General features: G+C 34.8%; 2 protein-coding genes across 2 annotated transcripts; both read right to left on the bottom strand.

Moving 5' to 3' along the window:
- Positions 1–262: 262 nt before the first annotated feature.
- LOC127808636 (protein SRG1-like) lies at positions 263–17,687 on the bottom strand. Its single transcript, XM_052347207.1, has 7 exons — positions 17,531–17,687; positions 14,433–14,748; positions 13,187–13,417; positions 12,927–13,090; positions 9,175–9,344; positions 8,974–9,058; positions 263–432 (listed from the first exon to the last, which is right to left on the bottom strand). Exons 1-7 carry the CDS (start codon positions 17,685–17,687, stop codon positions 263–265), a joined length of 1,293 nt encoding a protein of 430 aa, XP_052203167.1.
- Positions 17,688–18,847: 1,160 nt separating this feature from the next.
- On the bottom strand, positions 18,848–21,689 carry LOC127807488 (codeine O-demethylase-like). Its single transcript, XM_052345369.1, has 4 exons — positions 21,396–21,689; positions 20,909–21,156; positions 19,429–19,753; positions 18,848–19,353 (listed from the first exon to the last, which is right to left on the bottom strand). Exons 1-4 carry the CDS (start codon positions 21,651–21,653, stop codon positions 19,084–19,086), a joined length of 1,101 nt encoding a protein of 366 aa, XP_052201329.1. The 5' UTR covers positions 21,654–21,689; the 3' UTR covers positions 18,848–19,083.
- Positions 21,690–22,290: the final 601 nt, after the last annotated feature.

Genomic DNA, 22,290 nt, shown 5'->3' with positions numbered 1-22,290 from the left:
ATATTTTTATTATATTATTTAAGTGAAAGATATATTAATAATTTATTTAAATATTTATATTTATTTTTAAGTAAATTATCAATATACTCTTTATTTAAATGATGTAATAAAGGATATATTGGTAATTAAATGATGGGTATCAACGTGGTGTCAACTAGGAAACCAAGATTTATCACATAAATATATAATAAAATAAGTCCACTAAGTTGCAATACTTAAAAAGAAACTAAGATTCATCACATATATATATATATATATTATTTTAATGACGGGTTAAAATCCTGACGACATTTAGGTAGGACTTGTCGCGAAGCTCACGAGTCAAAAGTCCCTTAAAGAAATTTGCCGTTGTCATTGTTTTGAACACTGCCGATGTTTCAGGTGTCACCAGGCTACGCGCCGGTGACAAATCTCCATCAAACTCTGTGTTGTTTTGAGTGAAGCTTCAAACAGCAGCGTTTTGGCAAGGGTAGGAAGGTCTTTTGACAACCCCAAAGCTGCCCAAAATGGCAACATTTTTTGGGCCCTGGGTGGAGGGCCAAAACGACAACCGCTTTTGCCATTTCAAATTGGCGTGTTTCACTTTGTCTTTTAGCCTGCTTCTTCCCCGATAGTCAATGCTCTACTGCTCCTTTATACGACGCGATCTCCACCACTTGAGTCTCCTTTATATCAGCTACAGTCCCCTTGGAATGGTAATACAGGTGATGACCTCTGATTATCCGCTGCAACTAGGGTTTGTTCTATCATTCTCTATTGTCCATTTTTTCTGTATAGATGCTCTGTTTGTTTTTCCCTCTCTAAGTTGTAAGCCTCAGATCTTAGATTGTGGTTATGGGGCTGGTTTAATTTTCGAGGGATTGTTCTTGTACAGTGAGATCTAAGAGTGTTCTTTGTTTTGTAATCGATGGCTGTAAATCATTTTTTATCCCTATAGTGCAGTGAACTCTCTTTGTCGGAGCTCAACGTGGACGTAACCCTCTTTAACGGGTGAACCACGGTAAATCGTTTGTGTTTATGTCGTTAATTCGTTTTATGTTTTGTGTATGATACTGTCCATTCATTTGTGTAAGCAATCAGTCATTTTATTTGTGTGTAAGGGCTTATCTAGGGTTGAGTTTTTTCGGCTCATCCCAATAGTGGTATCAGAGCCTTCATACTTGCAGTACTTACAATTGGGTTTTATCTCCGTTAGGGTTTATTGTTGAGGTGTCGTTTTTCCTTGGGTTCCTAGGGTTTACTAAAAGTCTCTCGTTGGTCTATTATTTTGCTAAGTGAGTCTTGGTCAATGTCTAGGGTTTCCTAGGGTACCTTCGTGTAAGGCGAAGATGACATCAACCCGATTTGAAATCAGTACATTTGATGGTAAAAGCGATTTCGGTAGTTGGAAGAAAAAGATGAGAGTCCTGCTCTCTCATCATAAAGTGCTCATTGCACTTGAATCCAACGAAGAGAAATGGACAGCAGAATAGCTCACAAGAGCTGTTGAGGTAAGGGAAGAAGCATTTAATCTTATTTTTCTGCATCTTGGTGATAGTGTTATACGTAAAGTAGATGGCATGAATACCCCTCTTGAACTGTGGAATAAACTTGATTCACTATACTCTGTTTTGTTTGCTCCAAATTTAGTTTATTTAAAGGGTATGCTATTTAACTTTAAGATGAATGTTTCTAAATCTATGGATGAAAACATAGATGAATTTACCAAACTTAGTTTATTGTTAAGAGGAACTGATCAAGCCCTTGGTGATACCAGTGAGGCTATGATCCTTTTAAACTCTCTGCTTGATGAATATAATGTAGTTAAACATGCTTTACAATATACCAAGATTGTGCCTAGTCTAGACCTTGTTATTTCTGGAATTAAGGCAAGAGAATTAGAATTAAATTCCTCTAAGAAATTAGCTAACAACTTGTTTGTTAAAGGTAAACCTGATAAAAGAAATAACAAAGGGAATAATAACCAAATTGTAGGTTCAAGATTTAAGGGTAAAAGTAAAAAGGGTAAGCAAAAGCCTAAATAAAAATGCTATCATTGTGGGAAAGAAGGTCACATAAAGAAATACTGTTATGACTTGTTAAAGAAACAAAAACAAGGGGAGGGGGGATGCATTGGTAGCTGCAAGCATCTCTAATAACCTAGCTGAAGTTCTCACTATTTCTAGTTCAAAGTTGTTAATGAGTGGATAATGGACTCTGGTTGTTCATTTCATATGTGTCCAAACATTGAGTGGTTCCAAAATTTTAGTAACAAAGAAACATGAACTGTTTATATAGGTAACAATCAAACTTGTTGTGTTCAAGGCATAAGTGATATATCTTTTAAAATTCATGATAACAGAATTAAGATACTCACTAATGTTAGTACGTGCCTGGATTAAAAAGAAATCTCATATCTCTTGGAACCTTAGATGAATTAGGTTATTCTTATAAAGCTGAAAATGGGAATATGCATGTCTTTAAGGACAAACACCTAATTCTCACTGGTACTAAAAGGCATGGTCTATATGTTTTAAATGGTTATTCATTATCCCCTGTTAATGTTTCAACTGCATGCATGGCTAAAGCTGATAAGACATATATCTGACACTTGAGACTTGGTCACATGAGCCAGAAAGGTCTGAAGGCTCTATTAAACCAAGGTTACCTTGGTCCAGTGCCTACAGATCCTTTGAACTTTTGTGAGTCATGCATCCTAAGCAAGCAACACATGATGAGTTTCCATAAAGGAACTCACATGGCAAAGGTATGCTTAGAATATGTGCATGTTGATTTATGGGGTCCCTCTCAAAAGCCTACTCTTGGTGGGAACAGATACTTTTTATCCATTGTGGATGACTTTACAAGGAAGGTTTGGGTTTTTCCTCTTAGAACTAAGGATCAGACTTTAGGCAAATTTAAAACATGGAAAGCCTTAGTAGAAAACCAATATGACAAAAGGGTTAAAACTCTAAGAACTGACAATGGTTTAGAATTTTGTAATAGAGACTTTGATGAGTTTTGTGACTCTCATGGCATTGTTAGGCATAAAACCGTGAGAAACACACCCCAACAGAATGGGGTGGTTGAGAGAATGAACAGGACCTTGTTAGAAAAGGTCAGGTGTCTTCTATTTACAACTGGCTTACCTAAAACTTTTTGGGGAGAAGCCCTCTCCACTGCAGCCCACCTGGTAAATCGTAGCCCCTCCATTGTGTTAAACTTAAAGTGTCCTGAAGAAAAATGGACAGGCAAAAAATTAAATTTCAATTATCTCAAGGTTTTTGGTTGTGAGGCATATGCCCACCAATCAGTAGGAAAGTTGGATCCCAGATCCATCAAATGTGTTTTTGTGGGGTACCAAGATGGTACAAAAGGATATAGATTATGGAATAAGAGTTCAGGTGGAGTTAAGATAATAATAAGTAGAGATGTTATATTCAATGAATCAATCTTTCCTTGTAAATAAGAAAATTTGGAAGACTATCCCACACCTAGCACCCCATATGATTTCCTTATACCTAGTAGTACTCAAAATGAGGTGGAGCAACCGGCAGTTGTTCCTAATCTGTCGGCTTCTTCCTCCTCAGATGTTTCTAACCCTGAAGTTGACCTACCATCTGATTATGAAAGTGATCATGATGAGCTATCTGTAGTCCTTGAATGTAACACCCCCGTTTCTCGGGCGCGTTATAAACTTGGGACAATAAATTTTTTCTTTCAAACTAATGCTAAACCACATCATACCCCGAATCCGTCCCAGAATTCCCATTCATTTATCTCGAAAGATAATCATTATACACATCAAATGCGGAAGCAATGATCGAAACCTGATATCTTAACATTGATCATAAATCAATTCTTATATCATCGTACCTCAACATAATTTAATACAAAACATAAGTTCTAAACATTAACCCTAACTAGGATTATACATTATCATTACTTAAAACGTTCAGATTTCAAAACAGTAGAACTTAAATACATAGACTACATAACATACATTTCATTTATCATGCACCTTGCTAAGTGCCATCTCATGCCTCATTCATCATCGTATCTGCTACAATCTCCATTTGGAACGTTTGAATATTCTAGGGACAAAGCCCAAGTTAGATAATGAATCATCTAAGTAAGGGTATGTAATGCTTTATCGTGTGTGTATGCAATGTCTTGCTCATGGTAGGTGTCAACTGCACCCCTCATGCTACCTACCATTCTTATAGCCACCTCTTTCGAAATTGAGGTGTCTGGGGGCACCCTTGGTAAAGTAGTGGTGCCAGTTCATACTCCCTATGGCCTCAATGCGTGTGATCAATGATATCATCGTGTACATATGCATTTTTTAGCATGTCATGTGTGCAGTTTATGTGATGGGTGTATACCAGAACATGTCAATATGATGTAAGCATTCCCGAAAATCGGGGTTTAGACATAAAAATTTATTACTTATAATCCAAACATTTTTCATAAAACTAAGTTTAGTGGGAAGTACCACTTATCTTCTCAAGCTTATCAAGTTACCTCGATATTCGTGCCCCCTGTCTCAAAATTCGTGCATCGCCTCGATTTGCGTGCCATCCTCAAAATTCACACCAATCACTTCAATTTAAGCCTTAAAACATCATAATCACCACAATTATTTAAATAAGTATTACAACCTATTTTTCCATAATTTCTTGCATTTTCTTTCTATTTCTTCCTATTTTCCCTCAATAAATCCAAACTAAATCTTTCTAAAATATTTTCTCAAATATTTCACTACGAAAATTCATAAAATAATATTCTTGAATTTCTGAAATTTTTTAGAAAATTTTACTTACCTTAACTTAGCATCTCTGACTTCCTCAGTATGCGTGTCATATCCTTAAAATGCGTGCCTGAACTATTTTATCACCAAAAACCTCTGAAATATTAGTAAATATCCAAATCCTATTTTTTTTCATACTAAATCACTGCTTGGCCTCCAATCTACTCAATTTTGCAGCCACTACTTCACGCCCACTACACATATATATATATTATATATATAACTATATATTATACTATATTATAAAGACATTTACATATTTAATCTCAAATTTTATTTTTATTTCACTAGAGTAATTCTTTAATTACAATTATACCCTTAAACATCGAATTAATTTGCATTATAATACTGAAAACGTAAAATTAATAACTTTAAAGTTACTCAAAAATGACGATTTTGCCCCAATATCCTTACTGGGTCATCGTTTAATCCCGAAACCACTTAAGGTTTGATCCTTACACAAAAATGGAGCCCCCCTAGGGTTTCGTTGATTTTTCGGGAGTCTTCTACAACGATTCGATTTTGCAGCCTAAATGACAGCTGTATTTTAGCTGTACCGAAAACTATTCCCAATTCGATTTCTCTCGACACCATAAATCCTGTCTCGGGATGCTCATCGAGACCATATCATTTTCCTTAGATAATTTCACTCTGAGACACTCCCTACAGTCGATTCGGTACTAATAACTATTGTCAAGCCTATTTTTTGGTATTCTAAACTTGCCTAAATTACGTGGCAATCTTACGAAAATATGGGTTCTTACACTGAAGACGAGGAAGAGCAATATGACTTTCCTCAATAGAACCTAAGGGATTATCAACTGGCAAAAGACAGAAGCAGGAGGACTATAAGGCCTCTTGCAAGATATTCCTACTCAGATTTAGTGTACTATGCCTTAGTGGCAGGTTTGGAGATGAGGAGTAGTGAGCCTACCTCCTATGAGGAGGCTGTCAGCTCCCATGACTGTTTAAAATGACATCAAGCTATGGACGAAGAGATGAACTTGTTGATGACCAATAACACTTGGGAATTGGTCCCAAGATCTCAGAAGCAAAAGTTGGTAAAATGTATGGTTATTCAAAGTCAAATAAGGTATGTTACCCTCTGATCCCTTAAGGTTTAAAGTTAAGATTAGTAGCTAAAGGGTTTACCTAGAGGGAAGGTATTGATTATACTGAAATATTTTCTCCTGTTATTAAATTTAAAACTATTCGAATGATACTTGCAATAGTTGTTCAGTATAATTTAGAATTAAAACAGCTGGATGTTAAAACTGCTTTCTTGCATGGAGATTTAGAAGAACTAATTTATATGGATCAACCTGTTGGTTATGTTAACAAACATCCTGATCATGTTTGTTTGTTAAAAAAGTCTTTGTATGGGTTAAAACAATCCCCATGTCAATGATATAAAAAATTTGACAACTTTGCAACTGGAATTGGTTTTGACAGAAGTAAATATGATAACTGTTTCTATTTTATGTTATCTGATACTCCTGTTTATTTGTTGTTGTATGTTGATGACATTTTATTAATTAGCAAGTCTAAGTCTAAAATATGTGAGTTAAAATCTCTATTAAATACCAACTTTGATATGAAAGACTTAGGACCTGCTAGAAGAATTTTAGGAATGATTATTGAAAGGGATAGGAGTAACTCTTGTCTGAAAATTCATCAACATGATTATTTGTTAAAATCTGTTTAAAAGTTTGGCATGTCTGGTTGTAAACCAGTAAATGTTCCCTTGGCTGGTCACTTCATTTTATCTAAAAAACAGTGTCCTATATCTAATTCTGAAATGCTTAAAATGGAAAAAATCCCATATGCTAATGTCATTGGAACCATAATGTACTCAATGATTAGTACTAGGCCTGATATAGCCTTTTCAATTTCTCTACTCAGTAGATTCATATCTAACCCTGATAAAATTCATTGGGAAGCTTTAAAGTATGTGTTAAGGTACATTAATGGCTCCACTGATATTGGGTTAATTTATAAATAGAATTGTGATGTTTTTAATCTTGTTGGATATGTGGACTCTGACTTTGCTAGTGATAGGGACTCTCGAAAATCTAAAACTGCTTTCTACTTTACCTTAGGAGGTAACTGCATTAGTTGGAAGTCTCAGTTGCAGCCTTTGGTTGCACTGTCTTCCACTGAGACATAATATGTGGCTGTCACTGATGCCTTCAAAGAAGCCATCTGGCTCCAAGGTTTGTTAAAAGAGATTCATATGTTACAAGGTAAGGTTATAGTATTTTCTGATAGTCAGAGTGTCATTCATTTATGTAAGAATCCTGTATACCATGAGAGAACTAAACATATATAGATGTAAAGTATCATTTTGTAAGGGACCAAGTAGCCTAAGAAAATGTAATTATTCAAAAGGTCCCAACAGAAAATAACCCAGCTGATATGGGGACAAAAATTGTGACTGCAACCAAGTTCAAACATTGTTTGGACTTGCTGCATGTCACTGTTGGTTGAAAAACCAAACAACCTGAGTAATGATGGCATAGGTTGTAGCTTGCTGCACTGTTAGTGGATTGTCCTTTAATATTTGAAGCTTCAATGTGGAGATTGTTGTTTTGAGTGAAGCTTCAAACGGCAACGTTTTGGCAAGGGCAGGAAGGTCTTTTGGCAACCCCAAGGCTGCCCAAAACGGCAACGTTTTTTGGGCCCTGGGTGGAGGGCTAAAACGACAACCGCTTTTGCCGTTTCAAATTGGCGTGCTTCACTTTGTCTTTTAGCCTGCCTCTTCCCCCATCATCGATGCTCTGCTGCTCCTTTATACGACGCGATCTCCACCACTTGAGTCTCCTTTATATCAGCTACAATCGCCTCGGGATGGTAATACGGGTGACGACCTCCGATTATCCGCTGCAACTAGGGTTTGTTCTATCATTCTCTATTGTCCATTCTTTCTGTATAGATGTTCTATTTGTTTTTCCCTTTCTAAGTTGTAAGCCTCTAATCTTAGATTGTAGTTATGGGGTTGGTTTAATTTCTAAGGGATTGTTCTTGTACAGTGAGATCTGAGAGTGTTCTTTATTTTGTAATCAGTAGTTGTAAATCGTTTTTTATCCCTATAGTGCAGTGAACTCCCTTTGTCGTAGCTCAATGTGGACGTAGCCCTCTAACAGAGTATTTGGGTTTAATTCATTGTATTTTTGCATTCATTGTATTTTTGTTTCTGTTATTTCATTTCTAGTGTTACTATTAGTGTTGCTGTTTTGAACGAACGATGGTATTTTGGTAATTTTGATGTATTAGTTTTAGGGCTAGTATTTAAAGGCTGAGATCCATTTAATGGAAAGATCGATGAGGCTATTTACATTTTGTATCTCTCTTTCCTCTGCTTTGTTATGGTATTAGAGCACTTTCTAAAACCCTAGGCTCGCGCTTTCGTCTCCATCGATCACAATTCTTTCTCCGTTGATCTTCGACTCCGACGAGCTAGACGAGTCTTAGGTACGTTTCCTCTCTTCGCTGTATTTTCTTTCTTCGTTGTGAATCTCCATTGTTCGGAGTTTTCCTCCTTTATATCTTTTGATCGGAGATCTGCAAATCGATCTTTTTTGATCGGAGATCCACGAATCGATCTCTTTCCGTGGCAACTTCTTGCTATTGTTTTAATTTCTTTCTCTTCAATCGTCCATACTTGTTTTATGGCGAATATCAAGCTTCTCCCTATTCGGTCTCACCATCAACTGGCAGATATGTTTACCAAAGCTTTGCCTCGTTCCTAGCTTTTTTCATTACTGTCCAAGATGGCCATCCTCAATCCTCATGGTCCATCTTGAGGGGGCGTAACAAAGTATTTGGTTTTAATTCATTGTATTTTTGCTTCTGTTATTTCATTTCTAGTGTTGCTATTTTGAACGAACGATGGTATTTTGGTAATTTTGATGTATTAGTTTTAGAGCTAGTATTTAAAGACTGAGATCCATTTAATGGAAAGATCGATGAGACTATTTATATTTTGTATCTCTCTTTCCTTTGCTTTGTTACCCTCTTTTAACGGGTGAACCACGGTAAATCATTTGTGTTTATGTCGTTAATTCTTTATATGTTTTGTGTATGATACTGACCATTCATTTGTGTAAGCAATCAGTCATTTTATTTGTGTGTAAGGGCTTATCTAGGGTTGAGTTTTTTCGGCTCATCCCAACACTTCGGTTTCTGGAATGTCGCTATTGACAGCCTCTTTTTCTCCGAGTTCACAATCGCTCGATGCTCAACGCTCCGATAGATCCCGTTCGTCACGATCTGCGTTAACAGATGCATGTCATCAATTAATATATGCTTGCTTCTCCTGTCTAGATCTCTCCGTTAAGAATTAACAATGGTGATTGAATCAATATCGAAGGAATTTGACTACGTACCTCCAACATGTCTCCGATGTTGACGATGAAAGCGCCCGCCACAGGTTTGATCGGAATCCAGAGTCCATCTTTCTTGATCTGCAGGCCATCCATTTCATTGACTTGGAGAAGGATGGTCAGGCCGATGGCGTCGGAGTGAGGCGATAGGCAGTGCCGGCCCTGGGTATAGGCTGCCTAGGCAGCCGCCTAGGGCCCTCCCCCTCAAATCCAATGGTTAGGGGCCTTTTAGGTAAGTTTAAATTTAATTAATATAAAAAATTAATAATAAAAAATTATTTTGGCGTGAAAAAGTTGCAATGTTAAATTTAATTAATATAAAAAATTAGTAATAAAATATTATTTTGGCGTGAGAAAAGGCAATTAATTCATTGAAGTGAATTGTACACATTGGCAATTAATGCATTGCAGACTTGCAGTGAATTGCGCATAGGACAGTGTGCTCCAAAGTCCAAATGCACAAGGAAGAAATTTAAAATTGATTTGGCAGTTGGCGTCTGAGAGTGAACTGCTTGGCTATGTAGATATATATAATATATATATATATATAATATTTTATAATTAAAATAAAAGCAAGTATTAATGCAACAAAACTTCACTTTTCTTCAAACTCCTGCTTTGCCTCTCGTCTTCTCCGTGCACTGCTCTCATCTTCTTTCTTATTCTGTAACTTTTAAATTTTATTCTCTCTGCTGGCGTGGTCCCTCTCAAGTCTTAACTCTCTTCTCCAGTTCTTCTCCTTCAGTTTTGTAAGTAGCACACAACAGCTACCAGCCTACCAGTACCAACTAACAAGCACTCGCGTCACATTTCCTTTGCAGAAAAGGGAGTGAAAATAATCTGATTATATATATATATACATATATATTGATTCACAGAATATTTACATATTATTTCTTGAATTATTTCTCTTGTATTTTTTTATTAATTTGTTTTGCAGATTTCAATTCGAATATCAAATCTAATCAGGTTCTATTGTTTCTCGTTCAATTACATTTGAATTTGATATTATATTGATTTTCATATTTAAATTGCTCAGTTGCATTTGAATTTGATATTATATTAATTTTCGTATTTAAATTGATTTATTATGTCCACTAAAAAATATTTGTCTGGAAATGAAAAAAGAAAAAAACAAAAAAAAACTCAGGAGTTTATTCTATCTCAAGCAGGAGCGTTGGATAAATTTGTTACTGGGAACATTAGTAATACAATAGTAAATGAAGAGTGTGATAATTTGATAGATAAAGAGGTTCAAAACGACATGCAAGAACAACATGAATTAGGAGATGCTGAAAATAGAAATAAGTAAGAATATAAAGATTTAGATACAGAATGCTCAACTTATCCTTTGGACATAACTGATCCAAATAATTAGAAAAATATTGATCAAAATTTTATAGACTTGTTGGTAGAAAAAGGTCCTATAAGAGGTCAAGTGGTTGATTTTCCTAAAAATTCAGAAAATAGGCATTTCTCTTCTACATATTATACTCGTCATTTATCAAATGGTGAGAAGAGTGATAGAAAATGGTTGATATACTCCATTTCATTAGATAAAGTATTTTGCTTTTGTTGCAAATTATTTAAACAATAACAAAATAATATTCAATTAGCTAATGAAGGGACAAATGATTGGAAAAATCTTAGTTCTAAACTGAAAAGCCATGAAACAAGTAGTGGGCATATGGATAACATGAGAAAATGGATTGAATTAGAAAAACGATTACAAAAGAATTTAACAATTGATAAACCTTTGCAAGATCAAATCAACAAAGATATAAAACATTGGAAAGAAGTTTTTGCGAGAATAATTTCAATTGTTAGCTTTCTTAGTAAGAATAATTTGGCATTTCGTGGAAGTAATGAAAAATTATATGAAGAAGATAATGGAAATTTTCTAGGTTTGATTGAAATGATCGCTGAATTTGATCCAATTATGAAAGAACACGTTCGACGTATTCAAGAAAAGCAAATTCACTATCATTATCTAAGTCACAAAATTCAAAATGAATTCATACTCATGTTGGCAGGTGAGATCAAAAGTGCAATAATTAAAACAGTTAAAGAAGCAAAATATTTTTCAGTGATACTTGATTGTACACCCGATATAAGTCATGAAGAACAGATGTCTCTAATCATACGATGTGTAAATGTCAAAATAAGTCCAGTTAAGGTAGAAGAGTTTTTTTTAGGATTCCTTAAGGTAGACGATACTTCAGGGCAAGGACTGTTTGAGGAATTAATAAATGCTCTACAAACACTTGAAGTTGATATTGGTGATTTAAGAGGTCAAGGTTATGATAATGGTTCTAATATGAAAGGAAAGCATAAAGGTGTGCAAAAAAGAGTATTAGAAGTAAATCCAAGGGCTTTTTACACTCCGTGTAGTTGTCATAGTCTTAATCTTGCAATATGTGATATGTCAAATTCATGCATAAAGGCTAAATCTTTTTTTGGAATTGTGCAATGCTTATATATATTGTTTTCATCTTCTACAAAACGATGGAAAGTTTTGCAAGATAATGTGGAAGGCCTAACACTTAAGCAACTATCACAAACTCGTTGGGAAAGCCGAGTTGAAAGTATTAAAGCAATAAGATTTCAAGCTCCACAAATAAAAAATGCTTTAACTCATTTGATGGAAACATGTGATGACCCTAAGGCATTTCGAGATGCTAAAAGTCTATTAGAAGATATTATGAATTTTGAGTTCTTGTTTGGTATGATTATTTGGTATAATATATTGTCTACTATTAATAGAGTAAGCAAAATGTTACAAAGTAACGACATGGTCATTGATGTTGCTATAAGTCACTTGAAAGCACTTATTTCTTTTTTTGAAACATATAGAGAAACTGGATTTGAATCTGATATGATTATTGCTAAAGAAATTGCTACTCAAATGGAAATTGAACCTATTTTTCAAGAAAAACGTATTATTCGTAGAAAAAAACAATTTGATGAAAATGCCAATGATGAGATAACACATTGAGTTGAAGAATCTTTTAGAGTTGATTATTTCTTATATGTAATTGATCAAGCTATTTTTTCGCTTAAGTGTAGGTTTGAGCAACTTCAAGAATATGAAAATATTTTTGGATTTCTATTTGATTTGAAAAAATTATATTCTACAGATGATGATTGTTTAAAGAGATCATGTGATAAGTTAGAAGAATTTTTAAAATACAAGACGGATTCAGATATTGATGGATAAGAGTTATTCTCTGAGTTGAAAGTTGTGAGATGTTTGTCAAAAGAGACCAAGAAGGCAATTGAAGTGTTAGACTACATGAAGACAGTGGATTGTTGTTTTCCGAATGTGTGGATCGCGTATAGAATACTTCTGACCATACCAGTTACAGTTGCTTCTGCAGAACGAAGTTTCTCAAAGTTGAAATTGATAAAATCTTACCTTCGGTCAACAATGTCACAAGAAAGGTTGAATGGATTGGCGATGGTGTCTATTGAAAAACATATGTTGGAACAAATTGATTGTAATAGTTTAATTGTTGATTTTTCATCTAAAAATGCTAAAAGAGTAAATTTAAAGTGAAATGTTATGAATTTTAAACTATTATTGTGATAATTTTGAATGTTTTTATATAATAAAAAGTTTTATTCATATTTATCATATATAATTTTATTTTTAAATATTGAGAATTTTATATAAAATTTTGTATAGGCCCTAAAATCAATTTCGCTTGGGGCCTTAAAATGTCAGGGCCGGCCCTGGCGATAGGCCAATGGCGAGCTCCGGCTGAGGCACGGTGGATAGTAGGTCATCCTCATCGACTGCATTCCTTCCCCGAATAAATCATCCATTTCCCCGTCTTTCATCTTCAGAGGTTTCGCCATGAAGCCAAGTATCTTCATCGCTAGGGTTTTAATTTCTGCCGAGTACGCTTCCATGGTTTCTCTGCATACGCACAGGAAGGAAAGAATATTTTAAGTCATCCTAAGTGGCATGCAGACAAACTGTTGGAGAAAATGATCCTGAGATTGATGGACTGACCGGAATAGACGAGGAAGCTTTGGAAGGAGATGAGGCTTTCTGAGATGAGTTGGGAGCGTAACCATGTAGAAAAGGTCGGCCCAATCGAGCTTCTGCTCTTCAGATACAACGAATGCTTTGCCAAATCCCTGTACGTCCCCAGGTTCCTGCCAAAACCTCTTCTTCTCTTCCATCGGCAGGTTGAAGAATTCTTCAATATTCTCTACCTTCACTTTCTCCACCAATGAAGAGCTTACTCACCAACTGCACTTCATTCATTTTACTTTCAAGACCAACATATTTAGAAGAAAAATAAAATTTTGTTATTTCTATCAAAATTGGACTGATGCAACTATCATGTTATTGGTATATTGCTATGGCATTTTGTGAATACAAATTCAGTTCGAATCTCACTTTCTAGCATTTTATACAAAATAGGTACAGGCAAGGGCAGAGCTAAGTGACGTCCAGTGGGGGCAATTGCCCCCCACTAGGTCGGATCTTAAAAGGAATTTTTTTTTATTTTATATTATTTTTAGCTTAAATCCAACTCCTAAAATTAATCCAAAATTATTGTATTAAAATTTAATCTTAATATCCTAGGTTCTAATTCATTTCATTTTCAAATTTATCCCAGCTTTTCATTTCTAATTTTCACTTGATTTTTTTTTCCGATTATTACTGCTATAGTTTGAAGAGTATTTTCTACAATAATATTATAAAAAATTAATTATGTAATAGAATTAAAAATTAATGGATAAATGATAGCTTAATTGTATATATTCAAAATAATGTATTTAATAAAATTGATAATAAGATAATTATACAACGTTATTAAAATATAAAAAAATGTAAAAAATAATTATAAGAAGATTTTATATTTTAATATTATTATTATTTTATTTTTAAAATTATATCTTTTATATTTACCTTCGTCCCACTTAATCAAAATTTTAGCTACTGTGGTGGGGGGTGTATACTTGAAAGAAGCCCATTCTTTATGATGTGTCACTACCTAAAATTACAATAATACCCCTACGCGCTAGTGGCCTCGCTCCCCACGTGGATTGCCTGAGAGACTGACACGTGGCAAGTCAATAATTCGATGCGAAGTTCGAAAGATCTGGGCCGGATCGCGAGACCCATTCCATCTTGATCGGAGTTCTCATCAAGTATAAAAAGCTCTCTAATTCTTACATTTATTACGACCTGCACTTACTCTACTAATTTAAGTGTCGGAGTGCACCCTGAGGGACCCTAGTCCCACCACTTTGTTGTCTTGCAAATTCTATCATCGAGGTCCGACATCACTAAGTCCGAGGTTCTATTCCCGAGATCTAGTTGCAGAGGTGACACGTGATGGTCGGTCCCAAAAACCATCGTCACTTTGCGCTTTTCCAGCTCAGAGACGGGGTTATCTTCACCAAGTACTAATCTCTGTAAATCGATAACCGGAACTTGAGCGGAAGAACAGACGCCGGACACAGCCGGAGGGTCTTGATCCGAGCGGATATAGCGCAGCGGCAGGGTGGTGAGCGGCTCCTTGGCCAGCTCTTGGACGCAAGGCACCTTCAAAGAACTCCCTAGCTAGTCTCATCACCTTCGCTTCTTCCATGGCTGCTTCTTCCGAAGATGAGTTTATTCTCTTCGCACTTGTTTGGCTATTTTTACATTTGATCTCAACCCCCTTATTTATAGCCATAATGTTCTGTGCAAATTTATAGTTTATCAATCGATTCAGTCCAATTTAGTCCTAATAAATTTGTAGGTCCATACCTACAATAATAATAAAATCAAAATATACATACTGTTGTATTTATAATATCTAGAGCAATATTTATTATTTTAAATACTATTGTAAATATAACAACAGTATGTATTGCCGAACAATATTACATACATATAAAAATATATATATATAGTAACTTATTTTATATTTGGTCTAAAATTGGGATTGGATCGAATTAGACGGAACCGAAGACCAATTTTTAAAATTTTTCAAACTAAATATTAGACCAAACTTATTTAGTATTGAAGGAGACTGAATTTTTTTGATTCGAATTAAAATTTGAATATTCCTATTTATGGGGTGTCAAAATTAAATGAATATAATCAATGCATTAAATACTTTTCACATTATTTTTGTATTTATTTGTGCAATATATATATATTCGTGTCACTTGGAATGGTTTTTAACATTTTCCATCTGCAAAGGAAGGGGCGGTTTGCGTCTGATATTTGCATGGCCCAGACAGAGACTTTATGGTTGCCAGTGTCGTGTTCAATTTTAAGTGAAATTCTCAAAGCACTGGGGACTATTAGGTTATCTTCTCGCGATAAAGGAACAGATGACATTATCCTGTGGATAATTCAAATAACAAGACAGTTGAAATGAGGAAAAGGGCAACTATTTATTTATTTTTTAAGGAAAACAAGACACAGTTGAAATGAACGAATCAGTATCTATTCATTTGGGGAAATTCTATTCACAGCGAGGGTTTTACTCTTCGTAGTTATATTTTAATATACCTAAAATATCCTATTTTGAAAACTCATTTTTACCCTTACATTCACTTTCTTCCTCAATCAATTACCCGCCACTCATTCCTTTCAAAACCGTCATCTATCTCCTCCAAAACGAAGACAATATAACAAAAAACTATCATATCCAATGTATATAATACAACAAAAAAAAATATCAATACAACAAAAAATACACACATATATATATATATACATATATACATTAACACAACAAACATATATATATACGCACACAGAAGGAAGCACACAAACATATATATATAGATATATATATAAATAGAAAGGAAGCTCGGCGACCATGGCCGCCGAGCTTCATCAATCATTCCCCCCGAACTCCAGGGTTCGGGGAAGCTCGGCCGCCGAGCTTCCTTCCCCTCTCTCTCTATATATATATATCTATATGTATGTGTGTGTATATATATATATATATTTGTGTGTATGTGTGTGCGTGTATATATATGTATGTGTGTGTTTATATATATATATATATGGGAATCTAGGCGTGATTGATGAAGCTCGGCAGCCATGGCCGCCGAGCTTCCTTCCTATATATATATCTCTATATGTATGTGTAAGTATATATAAATATATGTTTGTGTGTCTGTGTGTGCGTATATATATATGTATTTGCGTCTTTGTATATATATATATAGTGTGTGATTATTTATTTTCATCTATTTTTGTGTATTGTGAAGCTTGTTTTTGTGAATCGAAATTGTTAAGATTTAAAGATATTAAAGAGATGAATGTTTGTGAATGGCTACCTGGCATTCGGGAACGCTAGCCTTTCCCGAATGCTGAAGTTCGGGGAAGTTGGGATTTCTCGAATCCCAGAGTTCGGGGAATTCCAAATCCCCCGAACCCTGGAGTTTGGGAGACATGGTGTTTCCCGAACTTTGGAGTTCAGCAACATGATATTAAATAAAATTTAGGAAGAAATATGTATTTATTTTAAAAAAAATAAATTATTCAAGTCCAATATTTATATAAAAAAATTAAGTATACAAAAATATGTTAAGATAATGTTAATATAAAATATAAAAAAATAAAAGATGTGTTCCCTGAACCCATGAGTTTGGAGAATTATGGATTTTCCTGAACCCACATATTCGGGAAATCATAGTTAGATAAAAAAAAATTAAACAAAAAATTATATATTTATTTTTTAAAAAAATAAATTATTCGAATCTAATACTTAAATAAAAAATTAAGTATAAAAAAATATGTTAATAATTAATAAAATATGTTATATAAAAAATATGTTAATATAATTATATAAAATATAAAATATAAAAAAATAAAAAATATGTTCCCCGAACCCTGGAGTTCGGGGAACTAACGGATTTTTCGAACTCTGGAGTTCGGAAAATCCGTTATTAAATTAAAAAAATTAAGTAAAAAATATATATTTGTTTGTATTAAAAATTAAATTATTCTACTACAATACTTAAATACAAAATTAAGTGTAAAAAAATATATAATATAATATATTATATATTTTAGGAGCCTCCGAACTCTAGAATTCGGAGACTCCCAGCGCCTCCGAACTCTAGAGTTCGGAGGTAGTAATTTTAATAATAATAATATTATTAGTATTATTATTATCATAGTATATATATATGTATTATATACATATTATATCATTATATTAACTTAACTGCAAATTAAAATAGTTGATGGTACGTGTAAATTGAAATCTGTAATATATTTTATTATATAATATATAAAATAGAAATTAAAATATATAATATATTATATTATATAATATATGAAATAAAAATTGAGAGCCTCCGAACTCTAGATTTCGGAGGCTCCCAACACCTTCGAACTCCAGAGTTCGGAGGTGGCCAGCGCTTCCGAAACTTGGAGTTCGGAGGAGCGGGCCGTTTCCCAAACCTAGGTTTCGGAAGCGGCCCAAGCCTCCGAAATCCAGGTTTCGAAGGCGCAGGTCACCTCCAAACCTTAGTTCGAAGGCCATGCTGCCTCCGATTCGATGGCAGTGACCAATTCGAAACCCAGGCGGCCACCACATTTGCCTATCGAACCTCTCTCTTTCTAGCCTCCAAGTTCAAACATGTAAAAATTACCAGTGTTATCAACAAGCGCAGAACAGAGAGACGTGTCTATAGAGAAGGGGACGGCGGCGAGTGGCTGTAGAGAAAAGAACGACACAATGTATGAGATATATGAGGGTAATTTTGGAATATAGGTGGCTGCAACAAGTAATAATAGTAGGTGTAAAGAGTATTTGTTAAATTTATTTTAATTATAGCTGCGAAGAGTAAAAAGCTGGTTGCGAATAGAATTTCCCATTCATTTGTGCTTATGCTTATGCTTATGATGATAAATGTAATGATTAAATAATATTAAATATATCTTTTTTTAAATAAGATAAATTTACTTTATTTTCAAGTAAATGATGTAAAATGAGATACATTTATATCAGATAATATTTTTTTTAAATATTAAAGATAAAAAGTAAGAACAATCTTTATTAATTAATTAATTCATTTTAAACTTGATTTTATATATAATTAATATATATATTTAAATTTTAAGTAACATACAAAATATAATGACAAAATTCCCAGTTGCAAAAGGCACCCATTATTTCAAAATAAGCATTAAAGCAGCTTATAAATGTGAAATCATCAAACTTATAACTGTTTTCCATATATACGAAAAAAGAAAATTACTTATAAGGTCCATTTACGATACTGGCCCTGTTTGTTGCAGTTTAAAAGCTATAACTTCTAGCTTCTAATTTCAAAAAAGTTGGGATGTAGTATTTGTTTTAACTTATAGAATTCTAACTTATACCTTCTACTAGCTTTTAGAAGGAGTAGAAGCTGGCTTTTTCAAAACTGGGGTACCCTAGCTTTTACAATTTCTGCTTAAATAATTATATTTTTATGACAATTTTGCTCTTTTTTTTAGCAAAGAATTACCCTATTGTCTACGCAATCATGGGTTTTTCTTTTCCACCGCCATCTCCATTTTCAAATCTCTTCCTCTTTCTCGTCATCTTCCTCTCTCTCTATAATTTAATTATTTTTTTTATAACACTTGAAACTTATACATATACACTAATTAATTTTTAAATTATCATTCTATAACTACTAAGGGTATTATGGACAATTATACAAAAATAAGTTATTTTACAGCTTATGGTATCAAACACCACAACTACTTAACTACAACTTCTAAGAAGTTGCAGCAAACAGGTTTACAACTTATTCTAAATTTTAGAAACTATAATATAAGAAACTATAAAATATAATTTCTTTAATTAAGCTGCAATAAACGGGGCCACTACTACTTCGAATTCGAACTGGTACAAGCGGACATGGAGAAGCAGACTGATGCAGGCAGGGTCAATCATTCCAATCGTCGGGAATGTGATTAATCTTCCAACGATCAACGTTCGATTTTTGGTCGAGTTTGTTGGTGAGAAATTTCTGGTAGTAATCTTTGACGCCGACTCTTTGGAACAGTGCCGGAGTCTGAGGAGTGACGAGGCTTGCCGCCGGTCCGAATTCTCCGTCCATGTTCGGGCCGTGAAATGTGGCGATGGAGAGCCTCTCCTTCTCGGCGTTAATCACCCCCCTGTGCTCGATGCTCTTGTACGTTCCATTGGTAACAATCTGTAGCAGTTAAGATAAGGTTCCTTCATATATTGGGAAAACAGAAATTCGTCAAAATAACATGTGATTAATTACCTCCAAGACGTCTCCGATGTTGATGGTGAATGCGTCGGGGATTGGCCTAACCGGAAGCCAGATGTCGTTCTTCTTGATCTGGAGGCCTTCGACTTCGTTGAGGTGGTAGAGGACAGTGAGGGCGCCGGCGTCGGAGTGGGAGGAGAGGCCAACGACCTGCTCTGGTTTGGGGAATGGCGGATAGTAGTTCATCCTCATCGACTGGATTCCCTCCCCAAACAGCTCCTCCATCAGTTCGTCTTCCATTTTCAGTGCCTTTGCCATCAGCTGAAATAGCGACGTGGCAAGTTTTTTCACTTCTACTGAATATTGTTCTACAGTTTCCCTGCATGCACAACACAACACTAGACTCGTTCACTAAATTTATTCGCATTTGTATCAAAGAGACACCAAGAGAGATTTGCAAGGCCACATCACATTTAGGTGCCGTCAATAGATGGAAAAGACTAGATTTGGCATGGCCTATTTACCCAGACCCTTGGTAATAAAATTATTGTGCTTGAGCCAAATCCCCAAAAAAACACTTAAAAGAGGAGAAAGCCCAAAATGGTAAGTCTGGGGCGCCTTCCCAACAGAATTATATGTGGCAGACTCTTCTAGAGACTTTTTCGTTCCACAACCGTCCTAGATACCTCTGAAGATTCTCAAAGACCTTTTTCGGGATGACCCTCCCAAAGACCTCTCGCAATTTCTAAAATGTGTTAAATCTACCTCTAACGTCATTATCTAAAAATTTAAATTAAATAATCTAAAAGATGTGAATATTTATCTGCGTGTCAAATTCTATCTTTATAAATAAAAGGTGATTCCTTTAATTAAGGTAAAATAAAAACTTTATCTATATTATAATCTGTTTGTTTTCTTACACTCTTTTACAAAGACTAATTTAAATATAACAAGTAAAATATATATATACGCACACATGGTACTAAATATTTGTAATAATTTATACTCATAGTAACAAAATAATAATTACTACAATTATTCACAGTCATTAAGTTAATTACATTCGTCTATAAATATATGGTATTATGTACTTATTAAGATAGCATTTGTAAATAAACAAAATAAGATTGTATTAAAATAAAATTATAATTTTTTTTAATTAAAATATAAATTAGTCAATACAAGAATAGAAGTATTTCAAACAGGTAAAAATTTTTGATCCTGTGTGTGGAGTTGGTCCGGTTATGGTTTTTAGGAAGCCGGATGGTGGTCAGGAGGTGATGGGTAATGACGGGGATGGTGCGATTTTTCCGTCAGTTGAGGTTCAGATGGGCGATGATGTCGTGATTTCGGAAAAAGACGAAGGAAGAAGAAGCTAGATCATTCCAGAAGAAGAAGAAGAGTCCACCGGTGATTCTTTTCGTCTGACGAAATAGAAAAGAAGAAGAGTCGCCGACGGAGGTCCACAATTTTCCAATCATGAAGCATTTAGTACACAATAGTAACAAAATCCAACAAGATAGATTTGACTGACCTAAATGATGGAGGCAGGATGGGAAACAGTTCTGGATTTCTCAAATAGTTTGGAAAGGTCACCAAGTAGAAGAGGTCTGCCCACTCAAGCTTCTGCTCCTCTGATACAACAGAGATCTGCCCGAATCCCTCTATTCCTCCTGCCTTTTGCCAATACTTCTGCTTCTCTTCCAATGGGAGTTCAAACAGTCCTTGAATCTCTACCTTCAACTTCTCCAGCAACTCAGAGCTGACTCCATGATTGATCACCTGCAATATTATGCACGTGCTTAAACTTAACTGCACACTAAAACGTCTATTTTCAAAGATTGAACACATTTCAAGTTAATTAAGACTTCTCGTACGTGAATATGTTTCCGTTTTTTGTTCGATTTTCGCTCGGATTCTCGCAAATTTGCCATTAATGAATGTCAAAGCTGTATCCCTCTGGGTGTGGATACAGTTCAAGCATGGAATTGGGGGTAAAAATCAAAAACAAAAACATATACCTGAAAGAAACCCCAATCTTTGCACGCTGAGTGGAGCTTGTGTAGCTCGGAAGCCATGGAATCTACTGAAAAAAGGCTCTGCAAGTCGATAACCGGGATTTGAGGCATGCTTGAAGAAGACGAATTGAATAGAAATGGAGGATCTTGTTGAGGATGCAGGTATCTGTCCGGGATGGAATTCAGCGGCCTCTTAGCCAGCTCTCGCACACTTGGTAGCTTGTTCCATATCGCATCACCTGTAAGCTTCCCCTTCAACATCTCTCTCTCTCTCTCTCTCTCTCACACACACACACACACGACTCTCTCTCTCTCTCTCTGAAATATATAACACCTGGCGGAGCTTTCGCCATGAAGCTAGCTCCGACCCGTCAGTGACTTGACCAAAACCTGACGTATGACATTCCTAGTCTCGACTGTTCCACTAATTACTTAGAGATAAAAATAATTTATATTTATATTTATTTAAAAAATAATAAAATTTATATTTATGTTTAATTAAATAATTATTTTTCATATATTAAATTATAAAAAAAGAGAGTAGGAATCTCTCAAATCAATTGTTAGGATGAATGCATCTTATAAATAAAATCAATGTAGAAAAAGAGGAGATAGGAGGCATTCCCACGTTGTTGATTCATTACAAAACAAGTTTACACATTGTTACGTATTCGAAAAGAAAAGAACTGAAAAGAAAATGGTTAATTGACCAGAGATGGCACGGCACGACCGCCACCTTTTGATCCATTCCTTTTGGCTGAGATTAATTAATTAAGTCATCTTTTAGGGTTTACTAGTCAGCAGCCAAAGCATCAAGTGTGGTGACTTTCCATTGGGTTGATGGATATGTTGGACTATTTTTGAACGAAGATTTTAGGTGGCTGGCTTTCTATAACTA

Source organism: Diospyros lotus, chromosome 8 (assembly GCF_014633365.1).
Source record: "Diospyros lotus cultivar Yz01 chromosome 8, ASM1463336v1, whole genome shotgun sequence".
Taxonomy (NCBI): Eukaryota; Viridiplantae; Streptophyta; class Magnoliopsida; order Ericales; family Ebenaceae; genus Diospyros; species Diospyros lotus.
Note: the sequence above shows the minus strand (reverse complement) of the source record. Positions and strands in the feature narration are given on the sequence as shown.